General features: G+C 45.5%; 1 protein-coding gene across 1 annotated transcript; it reads left to right on the forward strand.

Moving 5' to 3' along the window:
- The first annotated feature begins 1,238 nt into the window (after positions 1–1,238).
- LOC142558545 (uncharacterized) lies at positions 1,239–9,205 on the forward strand. The gene is made up of 4 exons (XM_075670678.1): positions 1,239–1,267; positions 4,919–5,064; positions 6,145–6,231; positions 8,865–9,205. The coding sequence occupies exons 1-4, from the start codon at positions 1,239–1,241 to the stop codon at positions 9,203–9,205; spliced, it is 603 nt and encodes a 200-aa protein (XP_075526793.1).
- Positions 9,206–14,733: the final 5,528 nt, after the last annotated feature.

The raw sequence follows: 14,733 nt of genomic DNA on the forward strand, positions 1-14,733 counted from the left end.
CCGATGGAGACGTAATGCAAAAACTCCATTGTACCGTGCACTGGGTGCAGGAAAAAGAACCCCACGTGTTCAACGCGTTAAAATTTTTGCTTTCAGGTTTTCATAGATTACATCCTTCATAATGCATAGCACTGAATTTATCCAAATTCGTTGCATAGACCACGCACACAGCTAGATAAATGTCAAAGCTTCCCTCAGTTCAGCATTTCCATAGTCACTGATCGTTGTTTGCGTGACTAGCAAATTTAACGTATTTTTTTTTCACAGCAGTTAACTCGCAAGAAACAAATCGAACTATTCTTTTTTGTAATTTAAGTAGTGGGATAAGTCAAGTAAAGCATGCTTCATCAGCATGCCATAAAGCATGACATATATACTGAAACTTGATCGTATACTGGGTGAAACACCGTATTGACAGTGCGCACACACAAACGCACACTATTGCCACATTTTCGTAGTATAAATATTTACAATCTGATAAAGATGCCCCTTCAGTATCTCTCTCTCTTTTTCCTTTAAGAAACAAGATCCACCTTCGAGAGCGGCAGCTCCAAGGAAGCATTCGTCGGTGAGTGCCATTTCTACAACTCCATTTATTGAGAGTCTTTTTTTTTTCTTTAATTTATTCCACAATGCTGCAATGTTTAGTGCCCCAAGCGGGAGTGGAACCATTCAAATTTACAATCAATGCACACACGTGCATTACGTGTGTGTTTTATTAATTTTTGTATATAAAAATAAACGTTCGATGATACCATGTGCAACGCTGCATTTGTGCTATGAAATAACTACAAAATTTTTTTTTAGAAGAATAAATGCTATTCAATTGATTTATCAAAGTTAGCCGCCTCAAATACATGCTCGCGGAGGGAGTTCCATTCTGAGACTGTCATCGCGAAAGAAACCCTGCAAGATGCGGCTTTCGCAAATTTTGGCAGCAGCGAATGCTTATGAGTGTGACGAGTTGTACGAGTTGTAGGTTTCAGGGTTTCGATACATTCGCTATGATAGAAAATCTGAGCTGGGCTTCAATCGAAGTTCGCACTTTTTTTCTCAACATCCGTGAAGAACTGAGGTAAAAAGAGAAAGACAGAAAATTGTTGACGATGAGGTCGAAAAATCTTTGCGAATGAACATGAACAGTTAATACTCCTCAAAGTCTCAACTCCAGACTACTTTAGCGCAAGGAATTTGACGATAGTCTTCAAGGTATTACGTCGACGACGACGTTCCGGCCGATGTCCGAAGAGGACATTTTCGGGCAAAGGTTGATTGATGAAATTTGGCAAAAGCCGTGTTATTGTTTTTTCATGTTATACCGGGTTATGGAAAAATAAATGTCATAAATATAGAATTTTAGAGGAGTAGTGCAGGCCTAACTGATTTTATACTTATAAAATAATCTTTGAATACTTTGTCTTCATTCATCCGACAGAAGGCAGTTGATTATTACTTGGCAAATGCTAAACATTTCCTTTTTTTTTAAATTAAACTGAAGGGTGTGTTTCGGCTTACTCGTATAGCTAGCGGTAATTGCCAAGCGCGACCGAAAAGACACGTCAAAAGCACTGGTCCTTTCATTTTCTGGTTCCTCGTCTTTCTCTCTGGCGGCTCGGTAAATTGTGTACTGCATTTCCGTGTCCCTACCAATTGAAAATTATGTTCCTCGTCGGCGCTCAATCCGGTTTTTTCCGTTCTTCCTGTCGCGCTGCTTCTGCAATGTGAGTACGATAGACTAAGACTAAGTACACTTCGCTGTTCCAGAAAGCCGTGTTGGAAGCACGGGGTAAGTTTGACTCCTGCGTTTCCTCAACACGAAAGCGTTTTATATTTGCATATATAGTGTCAAAAAGTGAAGCCCAGAAACGATGTCGTGTAGCATTATAGAAGCAGACGATGTTATTTAGCATTAAAGAAGCAGACTACACTGTTTAGCATTAACGAAGCAGAGTGCGCTGCGTGACATTACTGCAGCATTCAGAAGTTAGCACCGTATCTATGCATTTATGCGATCTTACCCTCGTCTTGTGTTGTTGCGGTATGTACTAGTACTTCAGAAGAGGAGGAGGAGGAACATTTACTAAAAAAATGGACAAGCAGGTGTCTTTCTGCTTGTGCGGGAGGCGCCCTTAGTCCAGGGCTCCTGCGGCTACAGGAGTTCCGGTCAACTGCGAACTTAGAAGCTAGAGCCATCCACTTCAAGTAGAAGTTGTTGCAGGTGCTGCTTTACTGTTAGCGTTCATGATCATAAACTGTGCAGCTTGCTTTCCCTTTTAATTTCTTTTATTGTATCCTCAAGACCTAAGTATTACAGAGGGCAGTGGGTAAGAAACATGTACACAAGTAAATAACAAAGCAGCAAAAGCTGGTCAGTCATTACAGCAAATTTGATTAGTTAATTGTATCCGGGACTGATGATGTCTGGTATGTCCAAACGAAACTTTGAGTTGTCCTTGATTGCGACAACTCACTCGAAACCTGTAAGCTGTAAAGCATAACTCGCCCTATTCTGTGTAATCGCGGTTTTATTTGATGCATCTTAGGAATAACGAAAGCGACAGCCGACGTTTCGTACGCTAGGCTCTCATGTTGCCATGACAACCGTTGTTCCCAGGCGCTCCTGGCGATCTTTCGACGCCTTGCGTCGTCGATGCCTTCTTTTTTTTTTTTTTCTGCCTGCCTTAGTTGAGACAGTTACTGACAGTCTGCGTTTGCGGTACAAAATATGCCCCTCACCCCTTCTTTCCTGCTTTAGCGAGTACCTCTTTTAATTTCTTAACTGTGAAATGACATCATGTTCAAGAAACGAGAAGGAAAGGCATGCTTCCTCTGACTAGCATAATTAGATAATGCACGCTAGATAACTTTTCTGAATGTTCGCATTGAACGCGCACGTCGGTTTCGAAGTTGTCTTCACCACATACACACTGTTCATATAACGAAGCGCAGTGCCCATAAACTTTTCGGCTTTGGAGAATTTTGTGCGATATATTGGCACTCCGGGATCGGATTGCGTAACAGTATATCTAGCTCAAGTGAGACGCATATAATATCGATAGGAACTTGTGTTAAAGTTTCATCTATATTTTTGAAACAATTCCCCTCTCAGCGCGAATGGACTTCGCCGCATAAGGACCCTGTGTGCGGTGAAGTGCGCTTGTAGTAGCCTGTCAGTGGCACCGTTTGCACAGTGGTCATAACGCTATGTCAGCATAGATTGACACGCAGTCGCTAAACAAAAATGTAATCAAAACATTTCGATGGTTGAGTACCCGAGCGATGTGCAGTTGCCGCGCAGCTGGTCTATAAACGTGGTGTAGTTAAAAATGTACGCGGTCGATGACTGCATCGAGCTGCTGTCACAGACAGTTGACACTTTCTTGACGCGGAAAAGTGTAAGTGTAAACTGCGCTTACGCCGTGTTTTTTGTAGACGTGTATGTGCACACACTTCATTTACATAGCCTGTTTGGGCTTTTCAGTGCGGTCCACGTTTAAAGGAAACGCGTGCGTGTAGACCACGTGCGAACTTGTGATTGGCGGCGCTGGCACTTTCCTGCACACCTGTGCAGTGTTTTGACATGACCCGCCGCGATGACCTAGCGGCTATGGCCCGTCAAGGGCGGCCACATTTCGATGGAGGGGGGGGGGAGGTCGAAATGCAGAAAACGCCCGTGTACCGCACATCAAGTGCACGTTTAAGAAACCCACGTGGTCTAAATTTATCCGGAGTTTCTCACTACGGCATGCCTCACAATCGGACCGTGGTTTTGACGCATAATTTTGACACATAATGACACGCGACTAAAGAAAAGAAAGAGCTTTGACGTACGGCTTCGGCAATCGCAGATAGACAGCCACCAAAGTGAAAGCCACGACCCATTGAAGCGTTTCGTTTAACGGTTAACTGCACTGAACCTAAATGCTTTCAGAGTTCAGAAGCGTTCAACGTGCAAACAGGCCAGACTAAGCGCTAGCCAAGCAGATATTCTCCCGTTCTTAGAATAGCGAGGTGGGTGACGACTAGACACTGACTCGCAAGCCGATGAGCATCTTTCGCAACACTTACTTGTCAGGAGACGTACCTGAAGCCGATGTTTCGACAAGGGAACTTTTGATTCGACAATGTTTCTTCAGTAGGCTCTAACGCAGATAATTAAGTGTACTTGTCGAAACGCCGAAATAAATAAACTTTTATTTTCTGTCTATCAGAAATACAGACAGAGAGGCTTGTGAATAAAGCGAACAGAGCGAATGTAATTTTCTCTGTAGGTTGTCTCCATTTTCATGAAGTCATGTGTCTTCTTAAAAGGGGGTGACGTCCACAAAGCTTTTTATGTTGTTTGTTTAGGAAGAGATTAGACAAGCGGGACTAGAGTAATACTGAGTAAGCTGCGCCGATAGCAGGTTCTCTATCTATACCCTTACGACTTTATCGTAAAAAATTGGTGTCGCATTGACACCAATAATGCTACGATTTCTTCATTTGTGGCCTGTTCAGGACAAATTCCTTTTAAAAGACTAAAAATGCTGCCGCTCAGCAATTTTTTGAGAGGCTAATTTACGGGAGCGCTCATTTTCTCCGAGTTACCAGCACCGCGGCGCCATTCTTCCATCAAATCGATGTATGACGGCAACTGAAATTCCAGCGTCCGTTTTGCGAATATGTCATGAAAAATGTTCGCGGACGCTTTCGTAGGTGTCTGTGGCGCAAACCATTCTTAATTTGACTAATAGCAGTTTGCCTATTCCAGTGGCCTTGAGAACAAACGCTGCGATGTTGTTGTTTTTTTTCTTTGATACACCGTTAAGATCTTGACTAATAAAACGAGTTTGCTATATGTCACCAAAATTTCGTATTTATTGGCGGTATTTGTCAACTGCCAAGGTTGCCCAGCTCTGTCACTCCTTCTTTCCAGACTCGGCGCCGACGGGATCGGTCGGCGCCAGCGGCTCCTGTACGCTGGCCTGCTGGCCGCCGCCACGTTGGCCGTCACTGCGATGGTCATCGCCAGCTACGCCTCGTCGAGCAACGCTGGACCGCAGGGCGCCGCCAGAGACGCCGGTGCGTACGACGCCCAGGGCATTCGGAGCAGTAAAAAAAAAAAAAAAACTTAACGCGTCGCCGACTCACTTAACGTCGATCTGTCTGGCGCTTCGTTTTACCTGAAACTAATATACGAACCGGCTGGGGAACCAAGCAGCAGGTGCCGTCGCCGTCGCCGTGATGTTCTGTATAAAGTCGAAGGGGGGATGACATCGTCCTGCACAATGCTGTCATCGTTCTTTTGTACTTTTCCGCGACCGCCGTGCCAGTGCGTCAGTATGCGGCACCACGGATGTCAAATTGTTTTACGAGATGGTTGTTGCGAAATGACAGGTTCGGCTTATTTTCCAACTATAACTCCGCCGGTACAACTCCGGGCAGCATTGCGAAAGAAAGTTACGGGCCGTTTCTGCCAACCAGAAAAAAAAAAAACAAAAAGAATCGGAATACTTTGCTTATTTTTGTGTAAACAATATGTATACTACGCTGTTCGCGTGCTGCTATCGATGTTTATGGCTTGTGGAATGTATTGTTTGGGGCCCGTTAACCTTACTGTTATGTTCTGAGAGCTTATTTTTTGTACCTGTATTGACTTGTCGCTAATACACCTCAGGCTTCGTACTACAGGCTCCAAGGCCTCTTCCTTTATCCGCCTCTAATCCCCTTTCTCGCGGCGCCGAATGAATGTAATCTTCGCGGAAGGACTAGTGTAGTAGTCTCTTTGCACAAGTTGGTGCGGCATACCGCGCGTTTAATAACGCGAGAAAAGCAAAGACAGGGAGACACGTAGAACCAATGTTTGGCAGTTCAGCCCTCGTCCTCTGCCATGCGTGTCCCTGCTGCCTTCGTCTTTTCACGCTGTATGACTTGCAGATTATTACGAGGCACGACGTTGTGGCGAATCCCTCCTCCCTTGCTCGGAACGCGCGGCCGTGCTCTCGTTAGTGATTGGCTCACTAACTCTACAGCTTTCACTGCACTGTGAGGATTTCGTGAGACCCAGCGTATGATAACATGCCCGATCGCATTAAGGATAAAATTGCGGTCAAGTGTACGGCAGCGAAGTTGCTGTTTTCTCTTCCCTCTCTTTCCTCTTAGCGGAATCCGATGAAACGGAGAACCCCTGGCCAGCGTTCGAAGAACGCCGCGTGACCGATGAAGAAGAAGGCTACTACTACTACAATCGTGAGTGGCGACGGTACTTTGTCACAATCGCCTTATTTACCTTTTAACCCCGATATAACTCCGGGAAAACGTGCCGAATTTCCTATTTTTATGTAGTCATGAGTCTTTCTTTCATTTTGATTCTGAAAGTATATTATTTGATTCTTCATACTTGAATACATATCTCCTAGGCACTTCCAGCGCCCTCTAATACGGGTGTCACACGACACACTTTTGATCGCGATCAAGCCCGATCCGGATCGAATTCCTCGGTCGTCATTGGCTCCTCTGAGCAAGCTCCGCGCGGGAGCCAATCGCAGTCGAGAATTACGATCCGGATCGGGCTTGATCGCGATCAAAAACGTTCGTGTGACACCGGTATAGCGTGGAAAATCGAACCCAAAACCAATTAACGATCCTAACTCGTCTTTGGCGATGGGAGCAGCTCATAGTTAACGTAGGGCTGAACGAGTGTGACTCGTTATCGGCGTCGTTGGTGCAACCTCACATGACGAGTTCGAGATTTGTGGTTAAAGGGTTTAAGAAAAGTAAGAGACGCCAAATGCAAACGACGAGTCTGGCGAAGCATTGGAAGTGGTAGCAAACGTTTCAGCGTTGCACTCGAGACTCCTCACGCTACATGTTCTAACAACAGCGGTGGCGACATGGCAGCACGCCACACAGCTGCTGCCGCGCACCCGGAAACAGCGTCCTGGCAGATAGCAGGCGTCTCACAGCGCTCGTACGATGCGGCAGCGGTGTTATCGATGGGGCACGAGTTGAGACTGACTCAAAACCGTCGGTTGGTTTTTTTTTTCTTTTCTTTTGTGAGCGCCAAAAGAAATGATGAGTAGTTGCTGCTGAGACGTCTTTATACGCCAGTAGCTAAGCAGAACTTAGTCGGCCATTGCGTTGATAGTTCATAACTTTTTAGGTAGACACAGCGCGAAAAACATTTCTCCAACGGCATTGCTGCTTCCGTCGATAATGATATAGAACCGAAGCTTTTTTCGTTCCTGTTCAACGAAAGTGGTCCAGTTCCGGTTCAACTCCGGGGCGAGAGAAAAAGAAATTGACGGTTCATACTGGTTCGAACTGGTTTATGTTAATTCCACCTAACCGATGAATAGGAAAAGAGCGTGAATTTATCTCGTACAATAATTTGGCGATGTTCCTGAGCTGAAAGTGAAAGACTCCAGAAAGAGGCGCTAGTGTTGTTCTTCGTGCTGTAGGTGGTTACAACAAAATAAAATCCGAACTCTCTAACGGGAACTATCGTAAACGCGCGAAGCTTGGCTCCTAGGCCGCACACTCCTCAACTAAAGCCCGTTTCCCGCTGTAACGACAGTTTTATCATTCGTTCTAGAAAATTAACGAGAGCCCTTTCGAACGTGAAACTTGCTAATTGCATTGCTCATTACGTATATTTTCTGTATGCGGCACGTTTTAGCGACTCTGGGTGGCACGAGAAAGTGGTCCTTTCGAGCCTGACCGAAAAAAAAAGAACACCTCCGAACTCTGGTGTGAGTAGTTGTATAAGGCTTCGCGTTAAAGAAAAATCACATAGAAGCACAATTTAGAAGCAATAACTCAGAGGCAATGTGTCATTTTTACCACACCTACATCACTGTACATGCCAGTGCGATGAAAAGCAACACGCCCAGCTATGAAGTGCTTCTACCTTTCGATGACCTATATGTGGGACTATCACCACTGCTGAACGTTTTCATGGTAAAACTTCACGAATGTGTTACTAACGTACCTACCTCCCGAAGCGACACACTGAAAAACGCGCATGCACTAACTGTGCTGCCACATCTAAAATGACAGCAAACTGTGGTGCGTTAACGAATGTGGTGGCACGGTTGAGCCCCCAAGTGCCTACAATTTATGGATGAAACGCTTGAGTGAAGGTAACCAACCTGAAACCTTAAAACTTAATTTCTTTTCCCGATTTTTCTCCGCACTGAAAAAAAAAAAAAGTGTCCCGACGTTTCGGTTCTATTCCTGTTCGCTCAAAAATATTAGTTATTTTTCTGGTTGGTCGGTTTCAGTCGGGTTCGATACCCTGCTGTCTATATATGCTTTGCGGGTTCGCGTCACTCGGAGGCAGCAGGAAGCTTCATGTCGCAGTTTGGTCGATCAACCGTGAACGCACGGTTGCTGAATGTGCTTCCATTTCCCTTGCGATAAAAGGGCCGAGGAGTAGCATACTGTCGCGTTGCAGTAACGGTTAAGAAGCAAACCCTGCCATAAGCGTGAGTCGAGAAGCCAACCCCTGATTCATTGTGCGAGCGCGCGCCCAGAAAGGCAAGCGACGCTCAAAGCATAGCGATAGCGGCAAGCCCAGCTGTCGTCGAACCTATTGTCGTTAGTCACTTGCTATTTACACCCGTCTGGCTGCACATTTCTGCAGAGCAATCGTTGGTGACAATGACAGTCCGGTGAAAAACCGGCTAAAACGACAGAAAACAGAGACACCGGCTCGAAGCGAAGCTAGAAAAGTTGATTGTTGGGCTAGTTCGTTTTGTCCACCTTTCTTATCTCTGTGGTTTCTGTCGCGCTAAGTTACTGCCTCAGTTAATAAGAGCGAAACGACCGTACGCCGGTGTCAATGCGGAATTGCTCAAAAATGAACGCGCGTTGTCGCACAGGTCGCACCGCGAGCCGGGAGGCTGCGACCAGGAAGTCGAAGCGCAGGAGGCGTCATGAAAAGGCCACCGAAGATCAGACCACCACCATCACCCCTGCTGCCCCTACCATCCCGGATGTGACCACCGTTTCGTTCGGTGGACGCTCGGAGGAACCGGAACAGTCGCGGCGCGGCCGTCCGGGTGGCGTTCAAGACACAGACCCTGGCAGAGGACCTGGCTCTGGCGCCGACGCTAGCAGCACCGACCCGCACACAGAGGGCACCTCCTCTCCGACCAAGCACACCCGGAAGCCTGTGCGAACTCAGCCCCATGGTAAACTTATACGGATTACTCCTTCTTAAGGGTCTGACGGAAAATCGCATGGCGAAGTAAAGCCGCAATATTATAGGCAGTTTTCACGTGACGTCACGGACCAAGCCTCTAACAGTGTTTGCCTAGTATACTCAACAACCACCTAGATAGCACAAGGCCTGTTCAGTCCGATCCATGACGCCATGCTAGTAGCCCGACTACCATATAATCTAATGGGGATGCTCCCGAGTGAGCAACAGTGATTTTGGCGTCACCGCTATCGTCACGCCAGCTTTGGCAATGGAAATTTCGGTTCAGCATCACCACGTCATGGGTCGGAGTGAACAGGCCTTGTGCTATCTATAGGTGGTGTTGAGGATGCTCAAACATGGCGGCCACGATGACGTCAGGGCACCATATCAAGCGTACATTATTTTGCTTGTCAACTGGGACCGTTTTTTTTTTCTCATCTGATTATCACTGCTATATCGGTTGGTCGCGCGGCGCAATATGCGCCTGCCGTACACTGTCACGCTGTCGAGCTTGTCGTTTGCGCAGCTTCTCGACGCGCTAGTGCCCCAAGATGGCGGCCGCGATGACTTCTTCTATAACCATCTGTAGCTACTGTAGGAGACCGTCTATAAAAATTGTAAATCTTGTCACTGACCAAACGACGAAGAAATCGGCGTATCGGTGCCCCGTATACGGGCCCCTTGTTCGCACTACAGGCCGGCCACGGTGTCGAACAGCCCAGAGAAATGCCGAAATGACGTTAAAGGAAAGTCATCGCCCTCGACACCCTAAGAATACTGACAAGCCGAGATTCTTGAATAATTTTCTACAGTAGCTTGCTCAATGAGCCAGTTTCGGTTTCATTTCACACGAGGCGTGTACGTGTGTCGTGACGTCACTCACAGAAGATGGCCACGTCGATGCAGAACTTCGCGACGTTTGGGCACTTGCTTGCTGCGGCACGCTTGCTTGTTTAGTGCGCTGCTGCTCGATTCGCGGCTCGATCTAGAACGCGGTTCTACACATTTACTAGATCGTATTTTTACTAACGCAAGAAAGGCAATAAGTTACTGTGCACGCGCACATTCACTGCGGGTTAATGATCAATTTACGAAGTTACAAAGCCGTTTGAAGCAAGAAGGACGAATTTCCGACAGCAAAGTGCATGCAAAAGCCTGCGAGACCTGCAAGTGCGCTTCTCCACACACCTCATTTGGCTCAACTAAGATGGCAGGCCTCGGGCTGGAATCGTAAATGAAGCATCAACATGCGGCTCATTGACGTCCTTTCAGCCACGTCCTCAGTTCTCCGCTCATTACAAGCTTTCAAGAATGCGTGCCGCAGCTTTAAATAGCAAATGCGAATCGAACTGATAAAGTAGACTGAAAATTTGCGTGTATTCGGCGATGACAGGTTGTTTATTAGAAAAGAAAAATAAAGGTCGAAGTTCCATTTTTCGAACTTCGCGCCGAAGCGACAGCTTCGGTACGTCAGTGGGATGTCACGAATTTCAAAAGTTTTTCTTTTTTTTTTCTCGTATTTGTGACCGGCGTTGGCTCAGGGAAAGTTCCCGAAACTTGTCATGTTCAATCTTTGCCACCTTTAGAATACAATGTAGTGCGTTCTTTTAGCGATCAACAAATGAACAGTAAGTAAGTAAGTAAGTAAAGGTAATATCACGTTTAGCTGCATTTTCAAGGGGCAGTGTTCGATCAGCAATATTGAAGGAACCATTTTTTTCTGCATCGCAGCGCGTTCAAACGATAATTAATAGGAAGCTTTAGCTCGGTTGCTCCTATCTAAATTCATGTAAAAAAAGAATTCGTTTATCTCGGCAACCACTGCACCAAATTTGACGAGGTCTGTTGCATTTAAAAGCAAAACTTAAAATCTAGTGACTGTTGGTTTCAAATTTTTTAGTTAGCTCTTTAATTTCTTATTAAAAATTCGCAAAAATCGCAAATTTTCAAAGAAAGGAACTGTCAAGTTTACAACTCTGTAACTCAGAAACAAAAAAACGATAATACAATTCTGTGAATTTCATTTAATAGTACATCTAAAGCGGACAAAATTGGTATGCTATACTTGAATCTCAAAAAATTTAGTAGTATGGAAATACAGCTTTTGCAGAACCTTTGTAAACAACGTAACAAATTCACGTAAGATATAAAATGACATATCAAATTTGTCCGCTTTCAATAGTCTAACGTATACCGTTTGCAGAACTGCGATATCTGTTTTTGATGCAGAGTTATGAATTTGTAAACTTCGTCCTTCTATTTTTTTCGAACTTCCGAATTTTCGACAATTATTTTAATAATATCCAAGACTTAAATCGAAATTCCGGTTCCAACAGTCACTAGGATTTAACTTTCTCTCTCAAGTGCAACAAATTTCATTAAAATCGGTCCGTGGGTTATCTCAGAAAAACGTTTTTGCGTTTTGCATGTATTTGAATATAGGCCGCGTGGGAGTGGCCCGAGCTAAAGCTTCCTCTTAAATAGATCACGTGAGTTGAGCTAGTCGTTCAAAGAAACTTTTGCAGAAGAAAAAGAAGGGGAGGGAGGGAGGGAATACGCGACATCAGTTGCAGCGCGCGCAATCGAAACATGATTACTTTTTAATTATGACGATTCACCGGAAAGTGCACAGATCCTATCGCTCCGACTTTGTTTCATGTATTCTGCAGCACTTTGGAATAAAATTATGTAAATTTGAAACTTTTTTTTTTCTTATAGTGCGTCACAGTCACGTGTATAGTCATGTGACTGAAGGGGTTATTGTCTTTGGCGCAAGGTGAGCCTCACTGTTGCGCGTAACTGTTTCCACGCAGGTACTAAATCTACGCACCAAACGAGGCTGGCGACATCCCAGGGCGATAAAAGCGAGAGAGAGTAGACCTGGCTACCCCTAGCACGCCTACGGCTCGCCACGTAGTGATGACGTCACGGCCTCCCCGCTGCTGGAACGAACGCTCCAACCATTCTGTCATGTATACCCTCGACGACTCACCTCCCATCTGGACTGAATTTTCACTCGGCGAAACTGTCGTGGCATTAGGCTTAGTGCAACAACAGCTTGGCGACGTCTTGAAGCTGTCATTCTTTAAAGGAGTATACTGACAAATTTTTTTGCTCTCTTTTTTTATTACTTTGTTTGATAACCGCCGAGCCCGTAATTGTTTTTGTTTGTTTGTTTCTTTGTTTGTTTGTTTGTTTGTTTGTTTGTTTGTTTGTTTGTTTAACATTGTTAGTTTCTTTTCTTCCAGGAAACTAAAAGGCCACGAAAAAAGGAGCTCGCCGCATCTGACTAGGTTCCCGACTTCGTGCGCTTCGTACATGGAGCCCGGCAACAAATAGACATACAGAACATTTTAGCCTCTGGATCGTACATGATAACCTCAGAATTACTTAAGTTTCCACAAGAGAATGTAAGGAATTCATCAAAATATTGAAACATAATCACGCTATGGTACCTAAATGCCCCGACAGCCCGACAAATAATTTATTACGTTTGTTTATGCGTGCGTGCGTGCGTGTGTGTGTGCGTGCGTGTGTGTGTGTGTGTGTGTGTGTGTGTGTGTGTGTGTGTGTGTGTGTGTGTGTGTGTGTGTGTGTGTGTGAGAGAGAGAGAGAGAGAGAGAGAGAGAGAGAGAGAGATAAAAATTATTTGTTGGGCTGTCGGGGCATTGTGGTGAACAGCGAAAAAATTGGACAAATCCAGTGCGGCTTCAGACGTTAAAATAAATGAAAGAAAGAAAGAAAGAAAGGAAAGGAAAGAACTCCTCGCGTCATCTAAACCTATTGTGCGCTTAGCACGCTTTTTGGGGAACTCTGGAGGAATTTAGACGTCGTACTGTAGTAATCGTGGAATCGACAGCTACTTTAAAGCAAACAAGAGGTGGGCTACAACATATTCATGTCAGTATTATATGTACTCTAACGCATGACGACTGCGAAGATCGGCTGGGTGGCGAGTGTTTGGTCCAGCAACTTATGACTGGGCACTTGCTGTTTCTTGACAAATTGCGCAAAGGAAACGCGTATATACAGAATAAGCGCATACGAAACCACCGCAGGGAACGCACTGAGTTCTTCAGCGTAATGTGCGCTGTTTCGTTCCCAAGCGTTAAGAGGCAAGCTTGGCGTCTGGCAACTATGGACGGAGCCATATGCGAAACTTCGCTCACCGTCGCTTGTCCGTTGTAATCCATTCTTTACGTTAGCGTATGTAAGAAAACCAGCGCTGGCCAGATGGCGTGCCTAATTCTGGCACCTGGCGCCGCCAAGCGAGTGGACTGTAACACCCGTAGCTACGTAGACAGGGCGACTGGGTCGCGTTGAATCGAGATCTTCTGGATGACATGTAGTCTACTCTGTATATATGCAGTCCGAAAGTGCAAGAGCTGCACTAATTCTATCGTCGGACTCTGCTGTAATATGATCGGGTCAGGCCAGGTCAGCAGAAGCTCGAAAGGCGCGCCCTCGTGCAAAAGTATATACGGACACGGGGGTTCCGCGACAAAATCGATTTCCGTCACCGCCTATGCGCGTAACTTCAAATCGATCACTGCAGTCCTGACTTGGCCTTCCGAGTTTCCCAGTGGCACGGTTGATTTCAGTTTGTTCGCTTCAATTATCAACAGATTAGTTTCGAAGCGAAGCTTCAATTTCTCGCCCATTATTTCCGGGCTTTGTCATGGTTGCCTGGCTGTTGGTTAGGTCGCTATCTTCGCCGGGCAAATTTGTGGATATAAATACGAAAATAGCGTGAAAGTGGTCGCGAAGTGGCTTCCGTAACCCTCGTATGCTGACCAAGTGCTCTCACCTTCGTTCTGCGTAACCAAGAAATACCTCTCTGCATAAAAGCTCAACACATAATGTCGGCCCACATGCATCTGTTCATGCAATTGTGTAGTATATTTAACGGATTCTTTGATTCGCATGGTTTTGTTTGATTTAGCCACTCAGTATGTCACGCTGGGTGTGTGTGTGCCTGTTCTTGGCCAATTCTCCAGAACGAGCCCGTCCCACTACGATTCGTGCATAAAACCAGGATACAACTTATGGAATAAACCAAACCAAACCGGTCTTTCTATAGCATCAAATATGCATGACCAATGAACAACTCTTTGCTTCAGACAGATTCCAGTATGTGCTTTCAATTCTTTATTTATTTATTTATTTATTTATTTGTTTGTTTTTCTTGCTAGCTTGTGGTCCGTATTCTTTCGATCATGGATGTACACTTTTGTGTGAGGCGGTGAAGTGGCAACGGCGAGCCACTATTTCGCAGTGAAAGTATACAAGGATGCTCACGTGGTTGTCTTCAAGCAATTGTTTGCACCTACACAGTCGGACAGTATTGTTGTTCCGCTACTCCGTATTCCTGTTACAAAATTCCGCTGTTGCGTCGCGAGACAATCAGAGTGCTGCGTCGATTACCGCCCACCCGGAAGAATTCCCTTTCGACAACATACAACACAAATATGCGCTTGCCCACGCACTGCATAGCTTGCATGTATGAGCTACAGCATAAAGAGAGCAATGCTTCGAAAGAGACAATA

The sequence above is a fragment of the Dermacentor variabilis genome, chromosome 9, assembly GCF_050947875.1.
Source record: "Dermacentor variabilis isolate Ectoservices chromosome 9, ASM5094787v1, whole genome shotgun sequence".
Taxonomy (NCBI): Eukaryota; Metazoa; Arthropoda; class Arachnida; order Ixodida; family Ixodidae; genus Dermacentor; species Dermacentor variabilis.

What these genes read in the sequence shown, in the direction of transcription:
- LOC142558545 (XM_075670678.1), top strand. Translation starts at nt 1,239, where the DNA reads ATGTCCGAAGAGGACATTTTCGGGCAAAG. An exon ending in GAGGACATTTTCGGGCAAAG is followed by an intron (nt 1,268 to 4,918) that starts GTTGATTGATGA and finishes CCTTCTTTCCAG; the next exon opens with ACTCGGCGCCGACGGGATCG. An exon ending in AGGCTACTACTACTACAATC is followed by an intron (nt 6,232 to 8,864) that starts GTGAGTGGCGAC and finishes GTTGTCGCACAG; the next exon opens with GTCGCACCGCGAGCCGGGAG.